This window comes from Cnephaeus nilssonii (genome assembly GCF_951640355.1).
Source record: "Cnephaeus nilssonii genome assembly, chromosome: 10".
Classification (NCBI taxonomy): domain Eukaryota; kingdom Metazoa; phylum Chordata; class Mammalia; order Chiroptera; family Vespertilionidae; genus Cnephaeus; species Cnephaeus nilssonii.
In genome coordinates, this window is record NC_137081.1 from 71,197,718 (window position 1) to 71,225,669 (window position 27,952).

General features: G+C 39.5%; 1 protein-coding gene across 1 annotated transcript in view; it reads left to right on the top strand.

Moving 5' to 3' along the window:
* The window catches only part of LRP1B (LDL receptor related protein 1B), a 1,721,287-nt gene that overhangs the window by 976,033 nt on the left and 717,302 nt on the right, over positions 1–27,952 (top strand). The window contains exons 11-12 of the mRNA XM_079782447.1: positions 764–1,000; positions 27,455–27,635. Of these exons, the coding sequence (XP_079638573.1) occupies positions 764–1,000; positions 27,455–27,635 (418 nt within the window). The remainder of the gene's footprint in view (positions 1–763; positions 1,001–27,454; positions 27,636–27,952) is intronic.

The following is a 27,952-nucleotide window of genomic DNA, read 5'->3' on the forward strand; positions in this document are numbered from 1 at the left end:
AGTTATTTCACTCTACAAAAAGCTAACTTGATTTTGGCATTTTAACCCAGGAGGCAGTTTTGTCTTGGGCTTTTGTTTTTGTTTTGTTTTGTTTTTGAAAAGTGCTGTGTTGCACATCAGTGTTACTGGCCTCGACCTCTAACATACTAATTAAGATGCGAAGAAAAAAGTGATGCTGTAACTGGCATTTGATTTCATTGCTTAAAAATGTAAATCACATGATTAGATAACTGCCACATATTCACATGCAAGTATGTGATGCTGAGCCTGTGTGAGTCTTTTGTTTGCCTCTGACAGTTTGTAGATGCAAACTCTGAGGGGTGCGGGAGGGTGTTTTATCTATTCTGAAGTGTTAGCATTGTCAAACATAATGGATTCTATAATTGGTATCTGCAAAATGTGTTAGATAAATTATAATGAATTGTAAAATTAAATGTGCCGGATGTTTTGATAAATGTCCATTTTACAGTTACAAGTTTTCCATGATATTTTTTTTTTTTTTTTTTTGCTATACTGACAACACTTACAAACAAAAAAATTAACTAAATATAACCCATTCACGGAAGTAATTTCTGTTTTAATTAAAGTAATGCAATGAGCTGGCCTTCTTGCATCAAGATACATTTGGCATATTTTAGAGTTTAATTTTTGGTATTGAATTTTAAAAACGCTAATTGTGCCAGTTAATTAAACAGTGGCATTATGCAGTGTACAGAAGATTAGGCAGCATCAGTTGTTTATGTTTGTAATCTTCATTCTGCAGGACCCAAGAATGAGTTGTTTCTTTTTTATGGGAAAGGACGCCCAGGAATTGTTAGAGGAATGGACTTGAATACCAAGATAGCTGATGAATACATGATCCCCATAGAAAATCTGGTAAACCCTCGAGCTTTAGATTTTCATGCAGAAACCAATTATATCTACTTTGCTGACACCACCAGTTTCCTAATTGGCCGGCAGAAGATCGATGGCACAGAGCGAGAAACCATCCTGAAAGATGGTAAGTGACAATGTGTAACATTAACGTTTAACTGCCTAGAGATGAAGTCCTTTGAAGGGACAAATATGATGTATGTCAAGCTAACTTTAACCAGAAACCAAGTTACCGTTGATTTAAAAATACGTATTAATTTGTCTTCAGTAATATTTTTTCTACATATTTTTCACATGCTAGCATATTAAAACCTTCAGTATAACATTGAACTTGCAATTATCCACTACATTTTAAATATCACAGGAATTAAATTGAGCTCTGTATCCACTTTCATGGAAAAACATAAATTTACTATCATTTGTTTATAGTTCTACTAGAGGCCCAGTGCATGAAATTCATGCACTAGGGAAGGGGGGGGAGTTTGTTCCTCAGCCTGGCCTTTGCCCTCTTGAAGTCGGAGATCCCTCACTCCTTAACGCCCGCCTGCTTGCTGCTCCTTACCACTAGGCTCACTGCTCCTTAGCACTCCCACAGAGGCGGGAGAGGCTCCCGCTACCACTGCAGCACTCGCCAGCCCTGAGCCCGGCTTCTGGCTGAGTGGTGCTCCCCCTGTGGGAGCGCACTGACCACCAGAGGGCAGCTCCTACATTGAGCATCTGCCCTCTGGTGCTCAGTTCATAGTGACCAGTCAGTCCACCGTTCAGTCAATTTGCATATTAGGGTTTTATTATATAGGACAGTGATGGGCAACCTTTTGAGCTTGGTGTGTCAAACTTTGCCAAAAAACTGAGCATAACTCGGGTCGTGTGTCACTTTGAGGAAAAAACATTATTTCGCAAATGTTTCATCCTCAGGAGCAGCAAATGTTTCATCCTTGGCATGCGGTCGCCTCAGTGGCCGTGTGTCATCAGAAATGGCTACGTGTGTCAGTGCTGACACACGTGTCATAGGTTCGCCATAACTGATATAGGATATTGAATGTGAACTGTAAATGTAAATTAAAATTTAAAAAAGAACCAAATAAAATTTTAGATCTGAAAAAATTTTTTAATATGTATATATTTTTAATTCTCACTTGAGGATGTTTTTAAAATTGATTTTTAGAGAGACAAACATCCATGTGACAAAGAAATACCAGTAGGCTGCCTCTGTACCTGCTGACTCACCAGGATCTAACCTAAACCTAAGTATGTGCCCTAACCTAGAATCCAACAGGAAATCCTTTGGTGTACAGATTGAGACTCCAACAAATTAAGCCACCTGGCCAGGGCAGATCTGAAAAAAAAAAATTAATGTACCTTTAGGCCCTTGTCGCTGTAGATCAGTAGTTAGAGTGTCCTCCATGCACCAAAGGGTCATGGGTTCGATTCCAGCTGAGGGCACATACACAGGTTGTGGGTTCCATCCCTGTTGGATTGCTTGGGCAACTGATCGATGTTTCGCTTTCTGTTTCCCTCTCCCTTCCTCCCTCTCTCTCTCTCTCTCTCTCTCTCTCTCTCTCTCTCTCATCAATGAAAAGAACATATACTTAGAGGAGGACTTAAAAAGAAAAAAATGCTGGTTTGGTTCAGTGGATAGTGCTTCTGCAGGCAGACTAAAGGGTACCGGGTTGGATTCCGATCAACGGCATGTACCTGGGTTGCAGGCTCAATCCAGGGCCCTGGTAGGGGATTCAGCAAGAGGCAACCAATTGATGTCTCTCACATTAGTTTCTGTCTTTCTCCCTCCTTCCACTCTCTGTAAAAAAAAAAAAAATCAATGCAAAAATGTTCTCAGGTGAGGATTAACCAAAACAAACAAACACCCATCCCCAGTGTGATTATTGAAGGAACATATCAAGTATCCCCATTGTTATAACAATTCTTAAATATTGTTTCTTTCTTTATAAATAATTAAAATTCAGTTCTTTAGAGTTTCCCTTGAAATATCAGTATCTGTAAAGAAACTTTAGTTGTTTATGCCTATTGTTATTTACAAATATCTACACATATGTAATCATATATATATACTGTATATATATATATATATATATATATATATACACACACACATATATATATACACATACATACACACATATATACACAAACTTTATTAAAGTTGGTGGATTTCATGCATTACTTGGCTTAGTAACAACCAATTAAGAAACAAAAATAATATAACTTTGGTATAAATAGAAAAGACCTTTAATAATCAAGCAAACCAAACCTTTGATAGGCTGCTAGTCACATGAGCATGTTAATTAATGATTTTGGGGCAGTTTCCTCATATATACAGTCTACTTCTAAAATGCTTTAGAAATCCTTGATTTAGGGAACAATAATTATAACCTTATTTTATGAAGGACACTGTGCTAACTATTGAAGTTAATTAAAAGGATTTAGGAAATAGCCACTGCCTTCAAGAAATCCATGGTCTACTTTTGGGGATAATGTAAGTGCACAAAAACTGTAAAGGGTTTGAAGCGTTTACTTTAATTAAGAAGTTCAAAGATGGCCCAAGGAAATATATGATGAATTAAGAACATCTATGCAAGGAGAAATCACAGGGAGGAAGAGAAGTCTTTATGGGAGTATTCCCAGTGAACTTTTTGTGAAGGAGATATTATTTTGACTAGATCTTAAAAAGAAGAATGTCAAGGAGGGGGGAAGGACATTTCCATCAAAACAAAACAAAACAAAACAAAAGCACATTCTCTAGAAAGAACATGAGGGGAACATTGAACTCATTACTACAGGAGGTTTGTTTACAGGTAACAGTGACAGAGTAGATGTGATAAGTGAAAGGTGGTGAAATAATAGACCTTAAATGTGAAATGAAGGCTCTTGGATAAAAATCCTGAAGAGGTAAGAGACAGGAAGTACTTTTAAGCCAAAGAATAATGTGAATCCAATGATATTTTAGGATCATCAGTCTGGTAGTGGAGTGCAGAATGAATCAGAGAGAAGGAGAGAAAATAAAAGCAGAGAGACAGACTAACATTATTTACAGCATGACGGGTAAAGACTGGTGGTCTGCTATCTTTTAAAGGAAATGCGGGCCGCATAAAGAGATTTTTCACTCACCTCAGGTTCAATTTAAGTCAAACCTTTACTGATAAAAAGTACAGTTTCCACTAGTGACAAATGAATTGCTAAAATGAAAAAGAAAAAAAAACACACACACTCCTGTTTTGTCTTTTTTTTTGGTCCAATTAGAGTTAAGATTTGTACTTTACATTGGACGTGGCAGAGGCTATGTGCCAACTTTTCTTTGATGTGACATCATATAGTTGGGACTTGACAATTTTAGGACAATGAACTTGCATATTCTAAGCAGTAGATACGTTTGGATTGCTCTAATTTTGATTAAACATTTTCAAGAGGGACTGAAATATAATTTGAAGGATTCTTGGTTTCTTTTAAAAAAGTGTCAGTTCCAATGATGTGTCTGAATGGTCTGGCTAATAATCCTAACTTTGACAACCATATCTTATCAGTGACATTGGCTGAATTTTGCACTCCACCAAAGCAACAGAGATCAACTCTCATGGCAGCTTGACTTCCAGGAAAATTTGTATAGTTTCGCTTTGGCAGTTTGACGGTTATGAGAATATTTTGAGATTTTCACACATGAAACACATTACCATTTTGATATTCCTACACAAGGGACATTAATGTATTTTATTAGTTTATCTTTTTTCTTACCAGTAAGGAGAATAGTAATAGATATTATGACACAAGATTAACATTTCAAAACAGAACTTACATTTGGCAAATTATAATTTGTGATTCTTGGAATCAGAAAGATCAAGTTCTCTGTGTATTCACTCATTTAGCTAGAGTTTCTACAGTTCAACCAGAAGACTGAGAGGCAATGCTTAGTTTGACAAATAATTCTTTAAGTTTTGTAGAAATTCTCAGCCTTAGATAAATTTGTGTGGTTTGAAGTACAAGACTATAAAGTTTTTACCTGCATCCTGGCCAGCATGGTTCTGTGGTTGAGCATCGACCTATGAACCAGGAGGTCACAGGTTCGATTCCTGCTCAGGGCACATGCCCAGGATGCAGGCTCGATCCCCAGTAGGGGGCGTGCAGGAGGCAGCTGATTGATGATGTTTCTCTCTCATCGATGTTCTATCTCTCTCCCCTCTCCCTTCCTCAATCTCTAAAAAAAATAAATAAATAAATAAAAAATAAAAAATAAAAATAAAAGATTTTATCTGCAAATAAAACAAATATCTTAGACATTTATGTCAGCTCAGTCTTTTGTATAAAATAAAACACAACAACATTTAAATAAAAGACCGATCTCCATTATTCTTGGACTTTTTTATTATTTATTTATTTATTTATTTATTTATTTATTTAAGCTCAAAGGTTCATTGAAAAACCTCCTAAATGTGATAAACTATGAAAACGCAGAAATAGTGCAAATCAATCATGGCTATTCTGCCACGGAGTCCACGTTAGCTTTTCCAGGTTTGGTACTTTCTCGGAGGTTTTGTGCATTCGGAAAAACCAGCTTTAGAGAACTCCATTCACAGATCTCTTTGAGGTCCCATGAAAGCTTTATCTCTAGAGTTTAAGTGAAAGTACCTCTCCATTGTCCTTCCTACCACCTTGCCAATTTAAATGGTAGGGACTAGACACTTATGAAGCCGCAACATCTGTCTCCAAAGAAATCTCCTAAAATTCTTCCCTCTTGCCATTGTATTCCCTTTACACTATTGATCTGGTTGAGGCATCCATGAAAACAATTCTAATCAAGTTGATGGTAAAATATGAGAATTTTTTCTCACACTTAATTTGACACCCTTTCCCCTCATAATTTTGGATTCTAATCAAAGCCATTACAAGTGTCATAGCGAGTTATTATTGCTTGCGATTCTGCAAGAACCATCAAGCAAATTGGGAGATGTTCTGATAGACATTAGGCTGTGGCCCAAATGATACCTGGGAAGGAGATAGAAGAAAAGCGACAGGAAGACTATTTTGAAGTTCATTTAAACATAAAGGTGGCAAGAAATAGTATTTTCACTCACCTTATGACCCTAGATTGTTGTTGTTGTTTTTAAATCTGATTTTAATATCACCTAGTCTTAAATTTTATTTTAAATATTTTAAAATAAAGACTTTTGTAAGATTTGGAATTAAACATTTAAAACAGAATTTCAAAAAAAAAAAAAAACCAACATAAAAGCACACAAAGAGCCCTTGAGGCTCCTTGACAGAGCCATCACTAGAGCGTCCACCTTCCCATCCTTTCTCCAATTGTAACAAGTCAGATGCACTTTTGCCTATCATTTGTGTTTGTACGAGTGAGGAAACCAGATGTGGCATATTTTCTAAAATGCTCTATTTCTGCTCAGTGAATAATATTTTCTGAGTTAATTTTTCAATTCAAATTATCCAGAATCACAAAATATAGAAAGGTTGTACATAAAAATTAAGTGTTTTTTTCCAGTCCCCAGCTGACACTGGCTGTTAAGATGGATGAAAATTCTTCTTCAATGTATATCACAAGTCACAAAATGTTCCTGTTAATTGTGATTTCTTATACTGTTTTATCATATGTTCTAGACAGAGAAAACCATGTTACTTTTGGGTACTATAGTCATGATTTGTCAATTGAACAAGTTGGGTTATGGGGCGTGTGCTCTTATAGAAGGAACCTAGGGCACCTAGCCAGGAGTGAAATACACACACACATACACACACATACACACACACACACTCACACTACATTCCATACTCACTCTATCATGAATTGATTTAATAACAACCTTTGCCAGATACATTTGACTATTTTAGAATCTAAAACCTTGATTCAACATCAACCAGATTAATTATTTGGTATCACGCGGACAAAAATCTTTAAGTAATAGATCTTTTAACTTCCTTTTGTCTAACCAAAATGGCCTAATTAACTGATATTATATTGTTCTATTAAAAATGGCTATGAATTGTACTCTAAATTTTATATTTCTTGTGCACTTTAAGCTTTACTTTTCTAATCTTTCTGAAGTAAAATTGTAACTTTTTTTTTCCAGCTAATCCCTGTCCCCAAAGCTTTATAGCTTTGTATTTCTTTCTTTTATATATATACTAGAAGCCCGGTGCACGAAATTCGTGCACGGCGGGAGGTTGTCCCTCAGCCCAGCCTGTACCCTCTCCAATCTGGGACATCCCTCTCACAATCCAGGACTGCTGGCTCCCAACTGCTTGCCTGCCTGCCTTCCTGATTGCCCCTAACCGCTTCTGCCTGCCAGCCTGATCACCCCGTAACCACTCCGCTGCCAGCCTGGTTGATGCTTAACTGCTCCCCTGCCAGCCTGTTTGCCCCCAACTTCCCTCCTCTGCCAGCCTGGTCACCCCTAACTGCCCTCTCCTGCAGGGTTGATCACCTCCAACTGCCCTCCCTTGCAAGCCTGGTCCCTCTCAACTGCCCTCCCTTGCAGGCCAAGTGCCTCCCAACTGCCCTCCCCTGCTGGCCATCTTGTAGTGGCCATCTTGTGTCCACATGGGGGCAGGATCTTTGACCACATGGGGGCAGCTATATTGTGTGTTGCAGTGATGATCAATCTGTATATTACTCTTTTATTAGATAGGATAGAGGCCTGGTACAGGGGTGGGGGCCAGCTGGTTTGCCCTGAAGGGTGTCCCGGATCAGGGTGGGGTTCCCTTGGGGCGTGGAGCGGCCTGAGTGAGGGGCCTGTGGTGGTTTGCAGGCCGGCCACGCCCCCTGGCGACCCAAGCAGAGGCCCTGGTATCTGGGATTTATTTTCCTTCTACAATTGAAACTTTGTAGCCTGGAGCGGAGCCAAGCCTACTGCTCCCTCCTGGGCGGCAGCCATCTCTGTGGCAGTTAATTCACCTTCTACAATTGAAACTTTGTAGCCTTAAGCAGGTGAGCCTGGCCAGGGTGTGCAGAAAGCTTTGCTTCCCCTGTTGCTGCCAGCAACCCTGGCCTACTCTCTCAAGGTCCATTCTGCCGCCATTTGTTTGAATTTGTTTACCTTCTATAATTGAAACTTTGTAGCTTGAGTGGAGGCTTAGGCCTGCAACGGCTATGGAAAGCTTGGCTTGCTCTGTTACCTGGGAAACCTTGCTCACTGTGGCTGTAGCCATCTTGGATTGGGGTTAATTTGCATACTCACCCTGATTGGCTGGTGGGCGTGGCTTGGCTGGTGGGCGTGGCTTATGTAGCGGAGTGATGGTTAATTTGCATATTACCATTTTATTAGAGAGGAAGGGCTTTTGCTTAATAAAGGTGTGTCTTCTCATTGCAGGCTACAACTTTTTGCCTCATATCTTCACAAACATCTACCTAGTCTCAGTCATGACTTAGTTATTAAATATAGATTCAGTAGCAATTTTTTGTTACTTGCAAATACTTTATTTTGAAAAGTCCTATATAGCATTTTACTTTGCAACTACATCAAGGATTATAAAGTTAAAATGGAGGAAAAGGAAAACATTTTTATAATTTTTGCTTCTTCATAATATGTATTACATATAAATATTATATACTAGAGGCCTGGTGCATAGGTTGGTCCCTCAGCCTGGCCGGCGATCAGGGCCGATAGGGGCTGGCCAGCTCGGGGAAGAGGCTGCAGGAGGTTGGCCAGCTGCGGGAAATTGGTGTGGGAGCGCATTGACCACCAAGGGGCGCCCCCTGATGGTCAGTGCACATCATAGCGACTGGTCAACCAGTCGTTTGGTCATTTGGTCTCAGGCTTTTATATATATAGTTTTGCCATTATATAACACTCCCCCAATGGACCTATAGCATTTTGCTTTGCAATTACATCAAGGATTAAAAAGTTAATCCTTGCTAAGTGAAATAAGTCAGAGGACAAATACCATATTATTTCACTTACTGGTATATGGAATGTGAAGAGCAAAATATATGAACAAACAAAATTGAAACACAATCATAGATACAGAGAACAGACTGATGATTGCCAGAGGAGAGGTGGGGTTGAGGTACATAAGTACAAATTAGTAGTTACAGAATAGTCACCAGGATGTAAAGTACAGCATAAGGAATATAGTCAATAACCTATAATAATAAAAGTATAATATTCTAATTAGACCAGACGTCCTTCCGGAGGAAGCCCCAGTGGCAGGGGCCGAGGCAGCTACCTCTGTGGCAGGGGCTGAGCCCCTTGCAAGAATTTCGTGCATCGGGCCTCTGTTTATATTATAATAACTGTTTTTGGTGCCAGGTGGGTACTGGAAATATCAGGGGAGCACTTTCTGAAGTGTATGATTGCCTGACCACTGTGATGTACACCTGAAATGAATATAAAATGATATTAAATATAAACTGTAATTTTTAAAAAGTCCCTGACAGGGGCATGTCCTGCTCATCTAACAGTTCTATGCCAATAGTATGCACTCAGTAAATATTTACTGGGAAAACGGTTGAAAAGAATAAACTTTTATAAATAAAGCCACCAATATATTTTGTCTGTAAAAACGAAAGAAAAGGAAATGTAGTGAGTGTTTATTACAATGTATGTGCCAAGTAAGCACTTTACATGATTATCTCATTTCATCTCATTGTTTATTGAATATAATTTACCTATCTTTACATTTCTAACATTCTAAATTACCTAGCACATTCAACATTAAGATGGCAAGGAAGGAATATATTTTATCTTTATTGACTTTCCAAATTGCATAGTACTTTTCAAGTAATAACACTTTTATCATTCAGGGTACTTATTTAAGTTAAAAACTATCCAAGTTTTGCTTTTGATGCCCCTGAGAATAGTGATGACATACATTAAGCCATGGGGCATGATACATGGTTAGTCTGATTAAATGATATGTCTCCGGTAAAAATCTGGCTATGCTCAAATTTGACTTCCTCTTTGATTTGTTTGATTATTAGGTGGTATCTATAAAACAAATAAAATGTTTTCTATAATTCTAAATATTTGAGTAGATTTAATAATTAAGTAGATAAACTAAGGATTTAATTTTTTCTAGATACTTAGTACTCTATGAAAATATTGGAATGATGATCATATTGAAACAGTAGGCCCTAGCTGGTTTGGCTCAGTGGATAGAGAGTCAGCCTATGGACTGAAGGGTCCTGGATTCGATTCCCATCAAGGGCACATGCCTGGGTTGCGGGCATGATTCCCAGTAGGGAGCATGCAGGAGGCAGCTGATCACTGATTCTCTCATCATTGATATTTCTATCTCTCTCTCCCTCTCACTTCCTTTCTGAAATCAATTAAAAATATATATCTTAAAAAAGAAATAATAGGAAAGTATTCTTCACTGGTATTGTGGAATGAATAAGTTAGCCACACATCCCAATGTTGTTTTTTCTTTTCTTCACCCAACTTTATTGTACTTACATTCATGTATTCATTTTTTAATTTTATGCATATTTATGAAGTCTTTAATACTGATTTCTACTAGGAATTTTTAAAATGAATTATACTTTTATCCTGCCCCATATTTCATAGAAACAAATGGAAAAGTGAATGCCTGTCAGGAAATTTAACAAGGCAGTAGGTGGTGTCAGAATGAGATGTAGACATAGTACTAATATTATAGTACTAAGGGAGTTTAGAGGAGAGATGAGTTTATAGGGAGAATAAGAGATTTCTGTAGCAGATAGAATATTCCTTTAGCTTTGCAAAAAAAGTGAAGGATTTAGAAAATGGTAAGTTGCAGGAAAAGAGGGAATAGGAAGTAAAATTGGCACAGACATGGGAAAGTAAACTATGCATGAGAGAGCCGGGAAAGGAACTAACATATTAAATGCTGTTGGTTGTAGATGCTTCAAATGTTATTTCATTTACCTTCACAATAGCTAAATAAAGGGATCTTATTGTGAAAATTTTTATAAAAACTAAAATGAAAGGCAGAAAGAAAGTAAAGACACCATTTTCTCTCTGAAACCTAAGTCCAGGTTTTGTTGTTGTTTTTATTCCAGAACAGCACATCAGTCGGCTAAAAGTAGTATAATCCAGCATGCGTGCTTGGTTTACAGGGTGATGAGAGAGCTTAGTGTTAATTAAATGGAAGGTCTTGTATGTCATTGGAAGAAATATTGGAATTATTCATTAGGTGATAGTGAGTCATTCATTTATATTTTCATTTAGACTACCAACATTTATTGAAATCATCTTTTACAAGCAGTGTTCTAAGCCCGGAGATAAATTTGTGTACAAGACAGAAACTATTTTAGAAACAACATATTCAAAACTATCCTGAAGACACAGGTTTCATATATGATAAAAAGAGGGAAAATAACCCTAAATTATTCAGGATAGCTTATTTAACAGAAATTACATTTATTTTATGGATTTATAATAGCAGACTATCATAAGATCTCTTTATCCCAGACAAGATTTATTCTAGATTCATACTTAGACTAGGAAACTATATTATGTATCCTCATATCTTTTAGCCCCTCTCCCCAATACACACACACACACACACACACACACACACACACACACACAAAATCAGACAAAAAGAAATGATGACTACCTTTCATGCCTTCCTTAAATTAAAATTTATCAACTTTCCTCTGTATGTTAACTTTGAATTTCTTCTCACTTTTTCTGTACATTTGGAAAGAATCAAATTTTTCATTAAAATATGTATTTGGCTCTGAAATTTTCAGATACAAAACAACAACTTAGTTATCGTGTAGTGTAATAAACAATATTTAGATAACTTGAATTACTATATTGTGATATTAGCATATTTGATGTATGTGATGATAACTATATGAAATATATAAACAAATACCTGTTTTCGTCTTTGAATAATACACATCTGTCTCCACGGGTCAACAGTGTGTTTCTGGCTCGAGAGTTAGCACTTTTTATCTGTTACTAAAACAAGTTTTCATAAATCTTTATTGCACATCAAAGAAGAAGGTAGCACATATTGAGTCAGAAACAGTTACATTGATATTTTAGCTATTAAGGTATTTGTAACTTACCTCAAATTTAAAAATTTCTTTACATATATATTAATGATTTCAGAGAGGAAGGGAGAGGAAAAGAGAGATAGAAACATCAATGTTGAGAGAGAATCATCGATCGGCTGCCTCCTGCACGCCCCCACTGGGGACTGAGCCCGCAACCCGGGCATGTGTCCTTGACTGGAATTGAACCTGAGACCCTTCATTCCACAGGCTGATGCTCCATCCACTGAACCAAACCAGCCAGGACCCCAATTTAATATTCTCATGCAACTTTGAAAAACAAATATGGCAAAGAATTTTTCATTTGATGCCAAATAAATTCATATTTGGAGAAATCAAAATAGAGTAAAAATGTTTGAGAAATACTCATTCACCTTATAGAGCAGGTTAATTTTGTCTTTCTTTCCTGAAATATTTCTTGCTGGTCACAGCTGGGGGTGGGGAGGTGCTACTGGCATCTAGGAGATAGAGTCTAGTGCTGCTAAACATTATGCAATACACAGGACAGTCCTCCACAACAAAGAATTTTCAGGTCCAAAGTGTCCATAGAGCCCATGTTGAGAAACCTCGCCTTAGAGGGTAGCAGGAAGTAAACCTGCCACCACTGTGGAGAAGCCAAGAATGGAAAATGAGACAAGACACAAACCGCACTGCTTTGTAGAGTGAACAGTTACACAGCAGCTGCCCGGTGGTGTGCCCTTCATTTAGTTGCCAGTGTGACTAACTATAGAATTTGCTTAGTATCAGAAGATACATGTCTCACAGTTCAGCACTCTCAGGAAGGTCCACCAGGGACTGTCTCTCTCAATACCAACAGATAAGAGCCTCAAAAATTAGCACAAGTCATAAAAAGAACTCATTTATCTCTATTGTTCATGAGGATTTTACATGTAATTGACTCAATATTTCATGTAAGGACTCTTAAATTCATAAGGGAAAACATATATTTTCATTTAAGTTGTTTTTCTACTATATAACCTGTAATATCCCTCTGACTTCAATATTCTCCTTGTCATCCCCTGAATACCCTGGGCATGGTCCTACTTCAGAGCATTTGCATGTGCTTGTGTCTAGACCACTGCTCTACCAGATGTTCCCATGCCTCTTTCCTTTACCTCACAGATGTCCTTGCTTACAGGCCACACCCTTAGTCCTTCCTGGTCACCCATCTAAAATTATACATCTACACATATTCCATATTCTGGGCCTGAATCTTTATCCCCTTTCTCTGGTTACTTTTTCTCTTTAGTACTTATCCCTAGGTATAATTTGCTTGTTTGTTGCCTGGCTATAAGAATGTAAGCTTCAAGATTTCAGAGGTTTTTGTTTATTTCATTCATTGACAGATCTTTACGGCCTAGAACAGCACCTGGCATATAGCAGCTGTACAACTACTACTCACTGAATGAATGGGTCCTTTCATTCGGTTGCCATTACTTTAAAAAAGTAATAAAACTGATAAAACAGAGATAAGATTGACTGAAGCATGATTCTTTTTGTTCTAAAAAAAGAAACAAGATCAATCATTACTATTATTTGATTATCTGAAGTTCTATTGGTATTTACTGAATTAGTTCTTATAATTGGCTTCCCTGGTGAACTCTCCATATTCTCATGATTCATTTGAACTTCTACAACATTTTTTAATTAAAAAAATAATTATGATTTTTAGTTAACACATCCAAGACATTCTTGTCTTAATACACTTTCCCAGGCACTCTAAATCAACATCTCATTTTCTTGCACAGCTTCAAATTATGTTTTTTTTGTTTTTGTTATTTTGCATAATTGTGTACCTATCTTGAATGGTTTTCTACTGAATACTTATTTAGATGATTTGTTCTGCACTAATTATCTTTATGTTTTTTCTGTGAAATCATGAGGATTCATTTAGCTTACTGCAACAAAATTGTTAGAAACCATAGCATTAATATCGATATTTCAGCTATCTTCCTTTTTCCTACAGATTGTGTTGCATGCTTTACTACAATCTTAAAAATTAATTCGAACTACTTTTATTTAGTCTAGTAGAAAAATTTAAAAATAGTACAGAGAATTTCTATATATTCCCCACTCCATTTCCCTAATAATAACATCTTATTTTACAATATCACAGTAAGTGAAACCATAAAATTAATGTTGATTCAATACTATTAACTAAAGACCTTTCTCAAATTTTACCATTTTTTTCACAATGAATTTAGTAGTTTTGTCTTCTCAGTCTCATGTATCTTCTTATAACAGTGCCTCTGTTTTTTCTTACATTTGATTTAATATTTGACTTCCCTTCATATACTCATTTGTTGAATCTCTGCATTGTTAGCCATCACATATATTTTAGTAAGAAACTAAAGCTATAGTTTATGGAGAATAATAAATTTTTATTAGAAAGTTGGTGAAGGAAACATCCTTCACTTCATGATGTTATTGACCTCCAGTTCCTTTCCCCTTTCTATGTCCCACTCTTTCCTTCTAATGAGTCATTACTTATATTAATTTTCCTTGACTCTTGCTACTGATTATGATTTTTCATTTACAGTTCTAGAGATCAAATTTTAACATAAATAGATAGGTACATTGGGGCATGAGTCAGATTTCTAGGCATATTGTATTGACTACTGACTAAATGCGGGTCCTTGTGAATCACTTTACCTTTCTGGGGGTTCATTTAATTATTTGTAGAAGGTAGACATTAGACTATATGATTCTTTAGCTTCCTTTTATCTCTAAAATACTGGCTTTGTAGGTAGGTTTCTGCCTAGTTTTATTATTATATGTTCCCCTGGCTTACTGCTTTAGTTTGTAAGGCTACCAGTGGACCAAGAAGTGTTGTGACTGCATTCTCTTCAATCTCTATAGAAGGGTTTATTGAAATAAATTACTATTAAGGACTTGACTTGATTTATTACATTTACCCATCACCCACACATGCATTTAAACTATACTTTTTTTCTCTCTGGGTATTAATGTGAGTCTGAAACAAGTGTATTTGTTTAATGTAGGACAGGAAGGTAAGCTCTAGCAGGATGGTCACATGAAATAACACATTGTTCTTTGTCATGGTAATGACAAAACAATGAAGATTTACTAGTATAGCCTCTGGCTTTTAAGCTCAACTTGAAATTTAATGATCAGTATATTTCACTAAACATGATGCCTAAGCAAAGTATGTGCTGCAACCTTCTTTAAAAAGTTCAGTGAAAATTACCAATTGAAGTGTTGCAACTGTTTGAATGTTTAAATGATCAAGTGCAAAATATGAAACACATTAGAACACATAACAATAAAAAGTGATTTCTAATAGAGTTGCCTTTTCATCTAATATGAAAGAGACTGAGTAATTTAGTATTAAAGCAATACGTTCCAAATCATTTTGTTTTAATAAATTCTAAGCTACTTCATAGGACTTAAAAGGAATTTGCAAGAATAGCTGCTGTGATAGTTTGCCTTCAGAAGTTCAAGCAATTGTTGCCCTGTTATCTCTTGGGAAGTAGGCAGAATTGGGTAGCACAAGGGCATTAATGGAAATTACTTTCTTTTTCCCCACTCACAATGAGGACTCATATTTTATATTTTTTTTCATGAGTTGGTTAGACAGATGTGACCACAAGAGGATACAGAAGAAGGCTCAGAAAACAAAGCTTATTATATTCACTGGTCCTAGAAATGGGAGGCACAGCATACTACACAGGACCACATGGGAAAGACACCGGGTTGGTCAGGAAGCAGAAGACAAAAGTGCAGGGAAAGCATTAGGCCATAGTCTTTATTAAAATCTCCAAGGAGAAGGCAAGGCAGGACAGGATAAATAGGTTAGGTTTGGCTAATTTGAATAATTTATTGGGCTTTAAATTCTAGCCCAGTGACCAGGTATGAGGTCACTAGTTGCCTGATACCTGGATCTGGGATAATTTATACAGAGGAATATTGTTTCCTGAGTACAGAGACTGGATAGAGGAGGTAGGGCTCTGGATTGGTTACTTTACAAATCAAAGGCATGTTCCTGGCTGGACCCTTTGCTATCCTTAGGAATTGGCTATTTCCAGGAGGGGCAGTCTCCCCGACTCCAAACCCCACCCCTCATGGAAAGGTTTTTTATAAAGATGTCAAAACATCATAACATACAGAAAATAAAAATATTTAAAATATTTATAGCACAACTCTAATTATATAGAAAAATTTGTAATGGATTATTATAAAATGAGGTATATACTCATTGCATATCTGTAGGTGGTTTCATAAATTGGAAGCTATTCTGCCTTCCATGGTACATATGTTGCAGTGTTCATTGAAAAGAATGAATATGATGCCTGGCCTGTGTAGCTCAATGGTTGAGCATTGACCTATGAACTAGGAGGTCATGGTTCGATTCCCAGTCAGGTCACATGCCTGGGTTGCAGGCTCTATCCCCAGTGTGGGGCATGCAGGAGACAGCCAATCAATGATTCTCTCTCATCATTGATGTTTTTATCTCTCTCCCTCTCCCTTCCTCTCTGAAATCAATCCTACCTAATAAAAGAGTAATATGCAAATTGACCCTAACTCCACTACACCCACAAGCCATGCTCACAAGCCAATCAGAGCGAGTATGCAAATTAACCCAACCAAGATGGTTACAGCCACAGAGAAAGTAGGAGGGAGGCTTGGGTTTCCAAGGCGATAGAAAAAGCCAAGCTTTCCCCTGCCCTGGCTGGCCTAAGCCTCCACTCAAGGCTACAAAATTTCAATTATAGAAGGTAAACAAATCCAAACAGAAATGGCTGCCGGCCACGGAGTGAGCAGGAGGCTTGGCTCCGCTCCAGGATACAAAGTTTCAATTGTAGAAGGTAAATAAATTCCAGATACCAGGGCCTCTGCTTGGGTTACCAGGGCACATGGCTGGCCTGTAAACCACCACAGGCCCCTTGCTTAGGCTGCCCCATGCCCCAAGGGAACCCCCACCCTTATCTGGGACACCCTTCAGGGCAAACCACCTGGCCCTCACCCATGCACCAGGCCTCTATCCTATCTAATAAAAGAGTAATATGCAGATTGACCATCACTCCAACACACAAGATGGCTGCCCCCATGTGGTCAAAGATCCTGCCCCCATGTGGACACAAGATGGCTATCACAAGATGGCCAGCAGGGGAGGGCAGTTGGGAGGCACCAGGCCTGCAAGCGAGGGCAGTTGAGAGGGACCAGGCCTGCAAGGGAGGGCAGTTGGAGGCGATCAACCCTGCAGGGGAGGGCAGTTAGGGGTGACCAGGCTGGCAGAGGAGGGAAGTTGGGGGCAAACAGGCTGGCAGGGGAGCAGTTAGGCATCAATCAGGCTGGCATGGGAGTGGTTAGGGGGTGATCAGGCTGGCAGGCAGAAGCAGTTAGGGGCAATTAGGAAGGCAGGTAGGTGAGCAGTTGGGAGCCAGCAGTCCTGGATTGTGAGAGGGATGTCCGACTGCACGTTTAGACCCGATCCCACGAGCAGTTGGACATTCCTCGAGGGGTCCCAGATTGGAGAGGGTGCAGGCTGGGCTGAGGGACACGCTTCTGCCCCCTGTGCACGAATTTCATGCACCAGGCCTCTAGTCTATAATAATAAAAGGGTAATATGCTAATTAGACCAGAGGTCCTTTGGGCATCATTCCGGACATCTTTCTGGATGAAGCCAGGGGCAGAGCGAAGCCTTTGTCCCGGGTGCCTGCTGGTGGCTGGAGGGAAGCAGTCTGGGTCCCGGGTGCCGGAAGGAAGTCAGTGCTGGGAGCCAAGGGAAGGAAGGCCTACTCTTGCATGAATTTTCATGCATCGGGCCTCTAGTCTATAACAATAAAAGCATAATATGCAAACCGACCAAATGACCGAACAGCAGAACGACTGTCCAGATGACGACGCTATGACATTCACTGGTGCCAGGGAGGCCCAGGGCAGCCAAGCGATCTCACCCCATTCCTGTTGCCCACAGAGGGAGGTGACCAATGGCAGGGGAGGGGAGGGGAGGAGAAGCGCCACACAGATGACAAGCAGTGGCAGTGGCAGGGGTGGGGCCATCTGCTGGCAGCTGGGTTGGGGCAGGAAAGTCCCGATAGGCCCTGATCACCAGCCAGGCCTAGGGACTCTACGCAAGGGGTCCCGAATTGTGAGAGGGCTCAGGCTGGGCTGAGGGACACCCCCCCCCCCCAGTGCATAAATTTTGGTGCACTGGGCCTCTAGTAAAAATACATTTTAAAAGAGGAAAGAATGAATATGAGAGTTTACCTCTACTTCCCAGAGCATTCAGAGAAATCATTTTAAGATTACAGGAGTGGTGATGGTATATTATTCAGGTAGACCCAGGGAAATGCTGATATTGCAGCTCAAATTTAAAGACAGTCTAGAAGCCAAATTCCCTCTTCTCTGGGGAACATCAGTCTGTTCTCTCTTAATGCTTTCAACTGATTGAATGAGACCCACCCTAATTATGGAAAGAAATCTACTTTACTCAAAGTATACTGATTTAAATGTTAAATAATTTAAAAATACCTCCCCAGCAGTATCCAGACTGATGCTTAACCAAATATCTGTGTGCTGTGCCCTAGCCAAATTGACTTATAAAACTAACCATCACACATGACTCACTGAACAGCACCCTTTAAGGTGCGGTGGTATAAATCAATAGTGAATGACAATGAGAGCAATAGCCTGAACCCAGAAAGGATTATAATTTAAGATCATATTTTCACACTAACTTATTGGTTCTATATATCTTCATTTTTTAAGAACTAGCAAATTATGGCTTTTCAGGACCTTTCCTGGGGGGACAATTCTTCATGGATTCCTCACATGTTTGCATGTTTTAAAATGAGGCACGTAGTGCCTTCTATTTAGAAGTGTCTTTGCAAGGATGTTAGTACAGAAAAGAGCCTTGGAAGAAGACATGGAGTGTCCCTCCAGCGCAAAAGGCAGGGCACTTATTGCCTATTACAGAATACTAGAGGCCTGGTGCACAGATTCATGCACGGGTGGGCTCCCTCAGCCTGGCCTGTGCCCTCTCGCAAACCGGCAGTCCCACATCCCCCAAGGGATGTAGTAGTGTGTGAAGTGGCAGGGGAGGAGCCCGAGCCCAGGCCTGGCACTGTGCTGCTCCCGCTCATCCTGGCCCCGCTGCATCTCCTGCCTCTGCAGCTCAGTAAGATCACTGAGTGGCACTCCCACCGTGGGAACGCACTGACCACAAGGGGGAAGCTCATGCATTGAATGTCTGTCCCCTGGTGGTCAGTGCACTTCATAGTGACTGGTTGACTGGTCATTTGGTTGCTTAGGCTTTTATATATATACTAGAGGCCCGGTAAATAAAAATCATGCACGCGGGGGCGTCCCTCAGCCCGGCCTGCACCCTCTCCCATCCAGGACCACTGGCTCCTAACCACTCACCTGCCTGTCTGCCTGATCACCCCTAACCGCCTCTGCCTGCCTGCTGCCTGATTGCCCCTAACTGCCTCTGCCTGCCTGCCTGCCTGCCTGATCATCCCTAACTGCCTCTGCCTGCCTGCCTGATGCCCCTAACTGCTCCTCTGCCAACCTGATCACCGCTAACTGCTCTTCCCTGCTGGCTTGATCGCCCCTAACTGCTCTCCCCTGCTGACCTAATTGCCCCTAACTGCTTCTGCCTCGGCCCCCGCCACCATGTCTTTGTCCGGAAGGACATCTGGAAAATGTCCAGTCTATCTTCTCTAATTAGTATATTACCCTTTTATTAGTATACTAGAGGCCCGGTGCACGAATTCATGCATAGATGGGGTCCCTCATCCTGGTCAGCAATCGAGGCCTATCAGGGGGCCGGCCAGCTGGTAGGAGGGACCCCAGGAGGTTTGCCAGCCGACCCCCCCATCGGGGCCAGTTGGGGGGGCTGATAGGCCAGGGCAAAGGGCTATGGATGGCTAGGGGAGGGGCCATGGGCGGTTGGTCACCAGTCCTGCTCCTGATCAGGGTTTGGGGGGGTGATTGGGGGTGGGGCTGGCCAGGGGGAGGGGCTGTGTGTGGTTGGGGGGCCAATCAGGGCCCAGATCAGGATAGCTGGCTGCTGCAGTGCCTGTCATAGCGACCAGTCATTCTGGTCGTTCCGCTGTTAGGGACACTGGGCTTTTATATATATAGATAGATAGATATAGATATAGATATAGATATAGATATAGATATAGATATAGATATAGATATAGATTAGATAGATAGATAGATAGATAGATAGATAGAGATTTGGGTTTCCTAAATTCAGAATTCTTCTGCTCTAATGCAATGCACTTTGTGAAGGCATCCATATGGGTCCATTCCACTCACTTCCCTGGGGCTTTGGAATAAAGGGAACAGACAGCAATCTGCTGATAACTACTCTGCTTGCTGTGCCATGAGTAATACAATCCTTTATACCTGATCTACAAGTCTTGCATCATTTATCATCATCCTTGAAACCATAATGGGCTAACTTGTTGGCTTATAAGTAGGGTAAAATTGATTTCTTAGCATTTCTTGAAACCTTTCATTTTGATCATTACTTTAGATTATTTTACTGGTGACTATAATGCATGCTGTGGTACTCTCTTTACTCTTAATATGCTCATCACTGCATCAAAGATGAAATGTTATAGACAATCTGCATTACCCTCCCCGCAAACTGAAACTGACCATTTGCTTTTGATTATAGAAGAAAACCATTATGTTTTCATATATTTTGCTCATCTGAAAAATAAGACCCTTATATGTACTTTACATATCTCTTTAAGTACAGCAGCAAAGTATTTTTTCTGATTGAGAGTAGCTTGTGTATTCACCCTCCTTGACCTAATAAGTGAACTGAGAAGGGACTTGGAATGAGAATGAGGATGACAGCATTAGTCTCAGCTGGCCTTTGGGGACAGATGATACAAAAAACTTCAGTGTGACCAAAGACTTCTGTAACCTCATGAGATAAAAAATTCAGCGGGCAAATTTTACTGCCACACTACTAATTAAATCAGTTTAATTCATTCATGTCATATACTTATGCGTGGATGCCTTAGTCCATATTGAAATGTAAAGAGAGAATCTGTATTAATTGAATTACGTGAATATGAGGCAGGAGAGCTGTCCAACTGCTGACTCTGAGGCAAATTGCTGCATCCCTGGCTGGAAGCATATCTACATGCACACTGCACATGCAGTTATCTAAGGCATGTCACACCCTGAACTCTTGCAGCCACTTTTGTAATACTTGATTCCTGAACAGAAAAATAATATTCACACTAAGGATAGGAAAACGTGGATAACTTAGAAAAATGCAGGCACTGTGCTTTTATCATGGAAATTGTGGGGTATGATTTCCAATTAATTCCTTATTATGTTAATTAAATTCTACTGTAAGCATCAAGACATGGATTACTCTGGATAGACAGCTTATGCACCTTAATACTGAGAACACTGCTCACAGCCTTTTTGTTGATTTTTAAAAAAAATCTTAGATCCATTTTTAAAAGTAGAAGATTGTATTTTTTATATATAAAACTTTAATTCTCTTCTTTTCCATAAATTTCCTATCTAATAAAAGAGTAATATGCAGTGCTCGCTTCGGCAGCACATATAGTAAAAAGAGTAATATGCAAATTGACCATTCCTCCAACACACAAGATGGCTGCCCCCATGTGGTCAAAGATGGCTGCCCCCATGTGGACACAAGATGGCTGCCACAAGATGGCCAGCAGGGGAGGGCAGTTGGGAGGGACCAGGCCTGCAAGTGAGGGCAGTTGTGGGGGACCAGGCCTGCAGGGGAGGGCAGTTAGGGGGGACCAGGCCTGCAGAGGAGGGCAGTTAAAGGTGACCAGCCCTGCAGGGGAGGGCAGTTAGGCATCAATCAGGCTGGCAGGGTAGTGGTTAGGGGTAATCAGGCTGGCAGGCAGAAGCAGTTAGTGGCAATCAGGAAGGCAGGCAGGCAAGTGGTTGGGAGCCAGCAGTCCTGGATTGTGAGAGGGATGTCCAACTGCCCGTTTAGGCCTGATCCTTGATAAAGAGAAACTTATTAAGAATAGACCCCTTGAGGGGTCCCAGATTGGAGAGGGTGCAGGCTGGGCTGAGGGACACAACCCCCCAGGCATGAATTTCATGCAATGGGCCTCTAGTGTAGTATATAAGAAAATCAGACATATAATGATATTTTAGTTTTAGAAAAGGGTTTTTCTCCACTTTTTAAAAAAATGCTTATTTTCTAATCCAAGTTATTAAATTAATTTAAATTACTTTTTCTGTCTTATTTATTAGTTTTACGTCTTTAAATAAATAAATTATATGTTTGTTTTAAATATTTAAATAATTCTACTTATTTTTTTACATAATTACATAATTATTCCTTTTAATTTATATACATTTTATTATTATCTCTTATTCATCCTTATTTCCTTAGTGGTAGGTATCAATTGTAGGAAATAACTTCGGTACCTTTGAGAATTTTTCACTTAAGCATAGCTTTTGATGAGATGTATGTTTTAAAACATACATTTATATATTATGTCTATTTGTAAAAGTTATTTTTATAGAACAATGTTTAAAAGGAATATTTTTAATAATTTGAGCCAAAATAATATATTTATCTTAAGTATTTACAGACTGCATGAAAAAGTCTTTTTTAAATTATGAATTATATGGATGTCTCATTTTTTCTCTTAGAATGAAATGTATATACATATAACCTAAAAAAAAGAAAAATACAAGAAAGCATTATTTACTAGAATTTTTCTCTTAAATAAAAAATACAAACGTGTTGAGAGTCCTTGCCCACTGATTAATGAGAATGGGTATTTGTTGTTAGTTATGTAATCCTATATAATAAAGAGGTGACATGCAAATTAACCCTCATGCCCTCACAAGAGGGCTGCCTATGACCAGGCCGACAGGGGGGTTAGTGAGGGATGACCAAACGACTAAACGAGCAGGCTTCATGGGGTGACCAGGTCAGCAGGGGGGTCAGTTAGGGATGACCAGGCTGGCAGGGAGGGGCAGTTGGGGGCAACCTGGCCAGCACGGGGGGCAGTTAGGGGCAATCAGGCCAGCACACAGAGGCAGTGAGGAGTGATCAGGCTGGCGGGGGGGGGGGGGGCAGTTAGGGGTGACCAGGCAGGCAGGCAGGTGAGCGATTAGGAGCCAGTAGTCCAGGATTGTGAGAGGGATGTTCACTGCCGGTTTAGGCCCGATCCCCGGGATCAGGCCTAAACCAGCAGTCAGACATCCCCCAAGAGGTCCCAGATTGGAAAGGGTGTAGGCTGGGCTGAGGGGACCCCCCCCATGCACAAATTTTGTGCACTGGGCCTCTAGTAGTAATAATAATAATAACAGCAATATAGGTGCGAATGTTGAATTTGGAATGTAGAATACTTGAACTCTACCCAACGGTATCAAAAAAATCTATTCTTAATAAGTTTCTCTTTATCAAACAACTTTCTTGCATTTAAATATGCATGTGTTTCTTTGGGCTAGAAAATAATATCTATGTTGTTCATGGACATTGTCTGAAACCAGAGTGCCATAAAACTTCATATGTCCTGATCACCATGTTGAAGGATGTTGGTCATAGAGTTTACAATAGTCGATCTCAGGCAGGCCCCAAGCCAACCCACTTGAATAAAAAATCAAATGTACATAAAACCGATGCTCTATGTGTCTTAGCATTCCATCTAAGTTATAGAATAATTAAAGGCTTATACATAGGATATGGAGGCAGACAACTTCCCTTATCAATGTATAATTTGTTGAGAAAAGCATTCACTGATTGTTCAGGCTTTGTCCTACAAGTATAAGAAAGAAATTTCTTCTGTTCTTTGTTAACCATAGCCTGAAAAGATTCTCAGTTTCCACATAGATTCTTTTAGGAGTTTCTTTAAAATTTGTATTCAGCTTCATTCTTCCCAGAACAGAAAAAAACAAACAAAACAGACATAAAAATAGCAACATTAGAAAACACTCTAGGCTAATTGCTTCACTGCTATTTTAACAGATTAGATAGGTAGCTAAAGGGAAGATTATTCTAATAATGATATAATTGCAACATTTATATAACATTTACTATGTGAAAACCTATTTTAATAATTTCACATATATTAATTTATTTAATCCTCAAAACAATACTATGAATTTTGGAAATCTACTCTAAGCAAGTTTCTCTTTATCAAATGCCTTTCTTGTATTTGAATATTCATGTATTTCCTTGGCCTATTAAGGAAACATTACACCCATTTTAAATATCAGGAAGTTGAAGAATGAAAGGCTAAGGAACTCCCTCAGTTAGAGAAATAGTGTAGTGAGTGGCAGAACCTGGGCTGTGTGATCCCAGAACTTGGATTCTAACTACTACTTTATCCTGTTCAAACACTTGTTTATCAAAGATAACACAAACAACCCAATTAAGGCAGAATCCACTCAAATTCTGCTTTTTAGAATTCAATGCAATTCCACTCTTACTATTTATTCACAACTGACTCTGGATATATAATTTATAGTTAAAGTTAGTCACTAGTCAAAATTCCAGAAAATAGTATTGAATAATCATTTAAGAAAACATAAATTATATTTCTATCAAGTAGCACTCAAAAGGAAAAGATACAGGATTTATATAAAATATTTTTTACCTGATAAATTAATAAAAACTAACATATATTGAGAATTTGCAATGTTCCAGGCAGTATGCTATTTTAAATGCAGTAGCTAATTTACACTTTGTTATCACACTACAGCATAGGTGCTATTATCTTCACTTTACAAATGGATAATTTAAGAATCAAAGTGACTCAGTTGCTTACCCAAGTGTCAGAAACAAAATTTCAATCCAGTTAATGTTGAAACTGCTTAATATGAAAAAAAAAAAAAAAGTCTCATGTCAGGGGTCAAAAGGAAACATTTTAAAAATAAGAAGGTTATTGAGGAAGGAAGTTTCCATGCTGGAGTATAGTTCAAATGCAATACAATTTTTGAAAACCAACTAATGAGATAAAAATCAGTCAGACAATGACAAATAGAAAAAAACAAACAAACAAAAACTACTATATCTTTCCATTATGCCATAGTAGGAGAGTGCTCATAAAATTGTCAATAAAGTAAAGATAAAATTAAACCTTTTTTAAAACATAGGCATAATTAACCTGTGAAAATTACTCATACTGGATGGTAATGAAGCAGATAGCTTAGTGAAATTGAGAACAAATCTGATTCACTATAATGAGATTTTCAGTTAGATCAGATCACATGTTGTATTAGTCATTTTGAGTCAGGGCATATACTGATTAGCAGGAAAGGTTACAAAAGAAAATTTTCATTCTTTACAAGGTCAGAAGGGTTGTGCAATTAAAGAATATTATAACAGTGCCTAGCCAGCATGGCTCAGTGATTGAGCATCGATCTATGAACCAGGGGTCATGATTTAATTCCAAGTCAGGGCACATGACTAGGTTGCAGCTCCATCCCCAATGTGGGGTATGCAGGAGGCAGCTGATCAAGGATTCTCTCTCATCACTGATGTTTCTATCTCTCTCTCTTATTCTCCCTTGCCCTCTAAAATAAATAAATAAAATATATTTTTTAAATAATATGATAATATCAAATCTGTATTACATCTGCATATGAGGCAATAAATGCCATATAGGGTGTGAATGTACCACTCTGTCTCCAATGTACTACTTCTTGCTTTGTCCACTAAGTTGCAGTTCCTTATCTCATATGCAGGAAGAAGAGGCTTCCCTGGTTTTGAAAGAAAAGAAGGAGTTCACAATAATTTCTCATGCAATAGAGGAATGGAACTGCGATTACTATGTTGTAGAAAGTTTGGAGGTAGTTTACAAAATGGCAAAATGTGAGAACAGGACCCACCATAAGAGCAGTGCATTTTTAAAGATCTCTACATTGGTTATCTGTCTTGGATTTTTATCTCAGTTCTATATCTCTTATGTGATAATATACACTAATAAAAGAGAAAGATGCAAATTGACCATACCTCCGTGACACCCACCAGCCAATCAGGAGTGTGTATGCAAATTAACCCAACAAAGATGGTGGGTTAATTTGCATACACAGGCACTGAGCGGCCGATGGCGGGACACTTGCGTTTTCGCCATGGTGACAACACAGGCATTCCGCACTGCCCCAGACACTCTAGGCCTCTGAGCAGTGTGGGAAGGCAGAAAGGCGGCTCCAGGCCAGAGCAAAGGCGGTGCCGGCAGGCAGTGGAAAGAAGGCCCATTCTTGCACGAATCTTCGTCCATCAGGCCTCTAGTAGATTTTAAATCTTCACTTTCAAAGTTTTAGAGTTTCCCTTTCTGTTAAGTGTTTAAATTAGGTGAATTTGTAATATTATATATTTACTAGTAGCCCTACACACGAATCCTTGTGCCAGTAGCTCTCTGAAGGGCCTGGCCACTCCGTGCCTGCTGCCCACAGACTCTCCACAGCCCAGAGGCCTATCCACGGCCAAGTGTGGAATGCTTGCCTAGTCGCCAGGGCAACAATGCAAGCATTCCCCCCCTACCCAGCAAGCATTCCACCATGCTGCTCATGCTGCCCACTCTCAGTGGCCACCCCCCTGGGACTGGGGGACTCCAGCGGGGCTAGTGGACTGGGCGCCACCATCTTGTGGTTATGGGCGCTGCCATCTTTGTGATGGAGTGATGGTTAATTTGCATATTACCCTTTTATTAGGTAGAATAACATTATTTTGGATTATTATTGCCTCCTAGAGGCCCAGTGCACAAAATTCGTGCACGGGAGGGGGTGTCTCTCAGCCTGGCCTGCACCCTCTCCAATCTGGGACCCCTCGGGGGATGTCCATCTGCTGGAATCGGGCCTAAACCAGCAGTCAGACATCCCTCTCACAATCTGGGACCACTGGCTCCTAAGCACTCACCTGCCTGCCTGATCACCCCTAACCGCCTCTGCCTGCCAGCCTGATCACTCCCTAACCGCTCTCCTGCCGGCCCGATCGCCTCCAACTGCCCTCCTCTGCTGGCCTGATCACCCCCAACTAACCTCCCCTGCCAGCCATCTTGTGGTGACCATCTTGTGGAGGCCATCTTGTGATGACATCGTGGTGGCCATCTTGTGACAATGTCACACGAAGGTGTCGCGCGATGCCACCTAGGCTTTTATTATATAGGATATCTTATAGAAGCTGCAATTGTGTCCTTTAATAGAAATATAGATACATGGAACAGATTGTCTGGTACCTGAGGGGAGGTGGGTGGGAGGGGATTGGATAATGAAGGTGAAAAGATTAGCTAAAGAACATATATTCATACTCCATGACCATGGACTATAATTTGGTGAAGACCAAGGGAGGAGGAGGCTGGGTGGGTAAAGTTGGGGAAAGGGGGCCACCTTCAATAATGTCAGCATCAAAACATTTTAATTAAAGAAATAAATGTAAAGAACATACAATGAAAAAACAAGCACAATGGCATTCAAAATAAAATTGAACAATGTTCTATGGGATGATAATATCTGCACAAATCACACTATGAAGAAATCATTTCTTTTTTTAATTAAACTTTCTATGAAGCAGAACATAATCAGTGGACACTATTGAGAAATGTGTTCCTTTCTTGTTCTTGCTGTTTTCAGACCTGGACAATGTGGAGGGCATTGCTGTGGACTGGATCGGACATAACCTTTACTGGACAAACGATGGCTCCAGAAAGACCATTAACGTGGCCAGGCTGGAGAAGGCCGCTCAGAGTCGGAAGACCCTTCTGGAGGGAGAGATGTCCCATCCCAGAGGGATTGTGGTGGATCCTGTTAATGGGTATGAGATCTTTATTAGCTTTATGTAAGGAAAATTATATTAAACACATTTGTTTTTTTAAATTCATATGTGAATTCACACATGAATGGTCTGATTGGAAAAAGTTACTTATTTAGTGATTTGCTCCCCTAGAGAATGTGCTAAATAAACATGTCAAAATACATTGAACTGAAATAAACAGATCATTTGTATGAAGGATATATTTACTTGATTTAGTCAGACAAGCACCATAATTCTCCATTTTAGACAGCCTGACACCAAGATAAATAATCAGAGAATCAATCAATTTAACTTTTTAAAGGCTATTGAAATTTAAT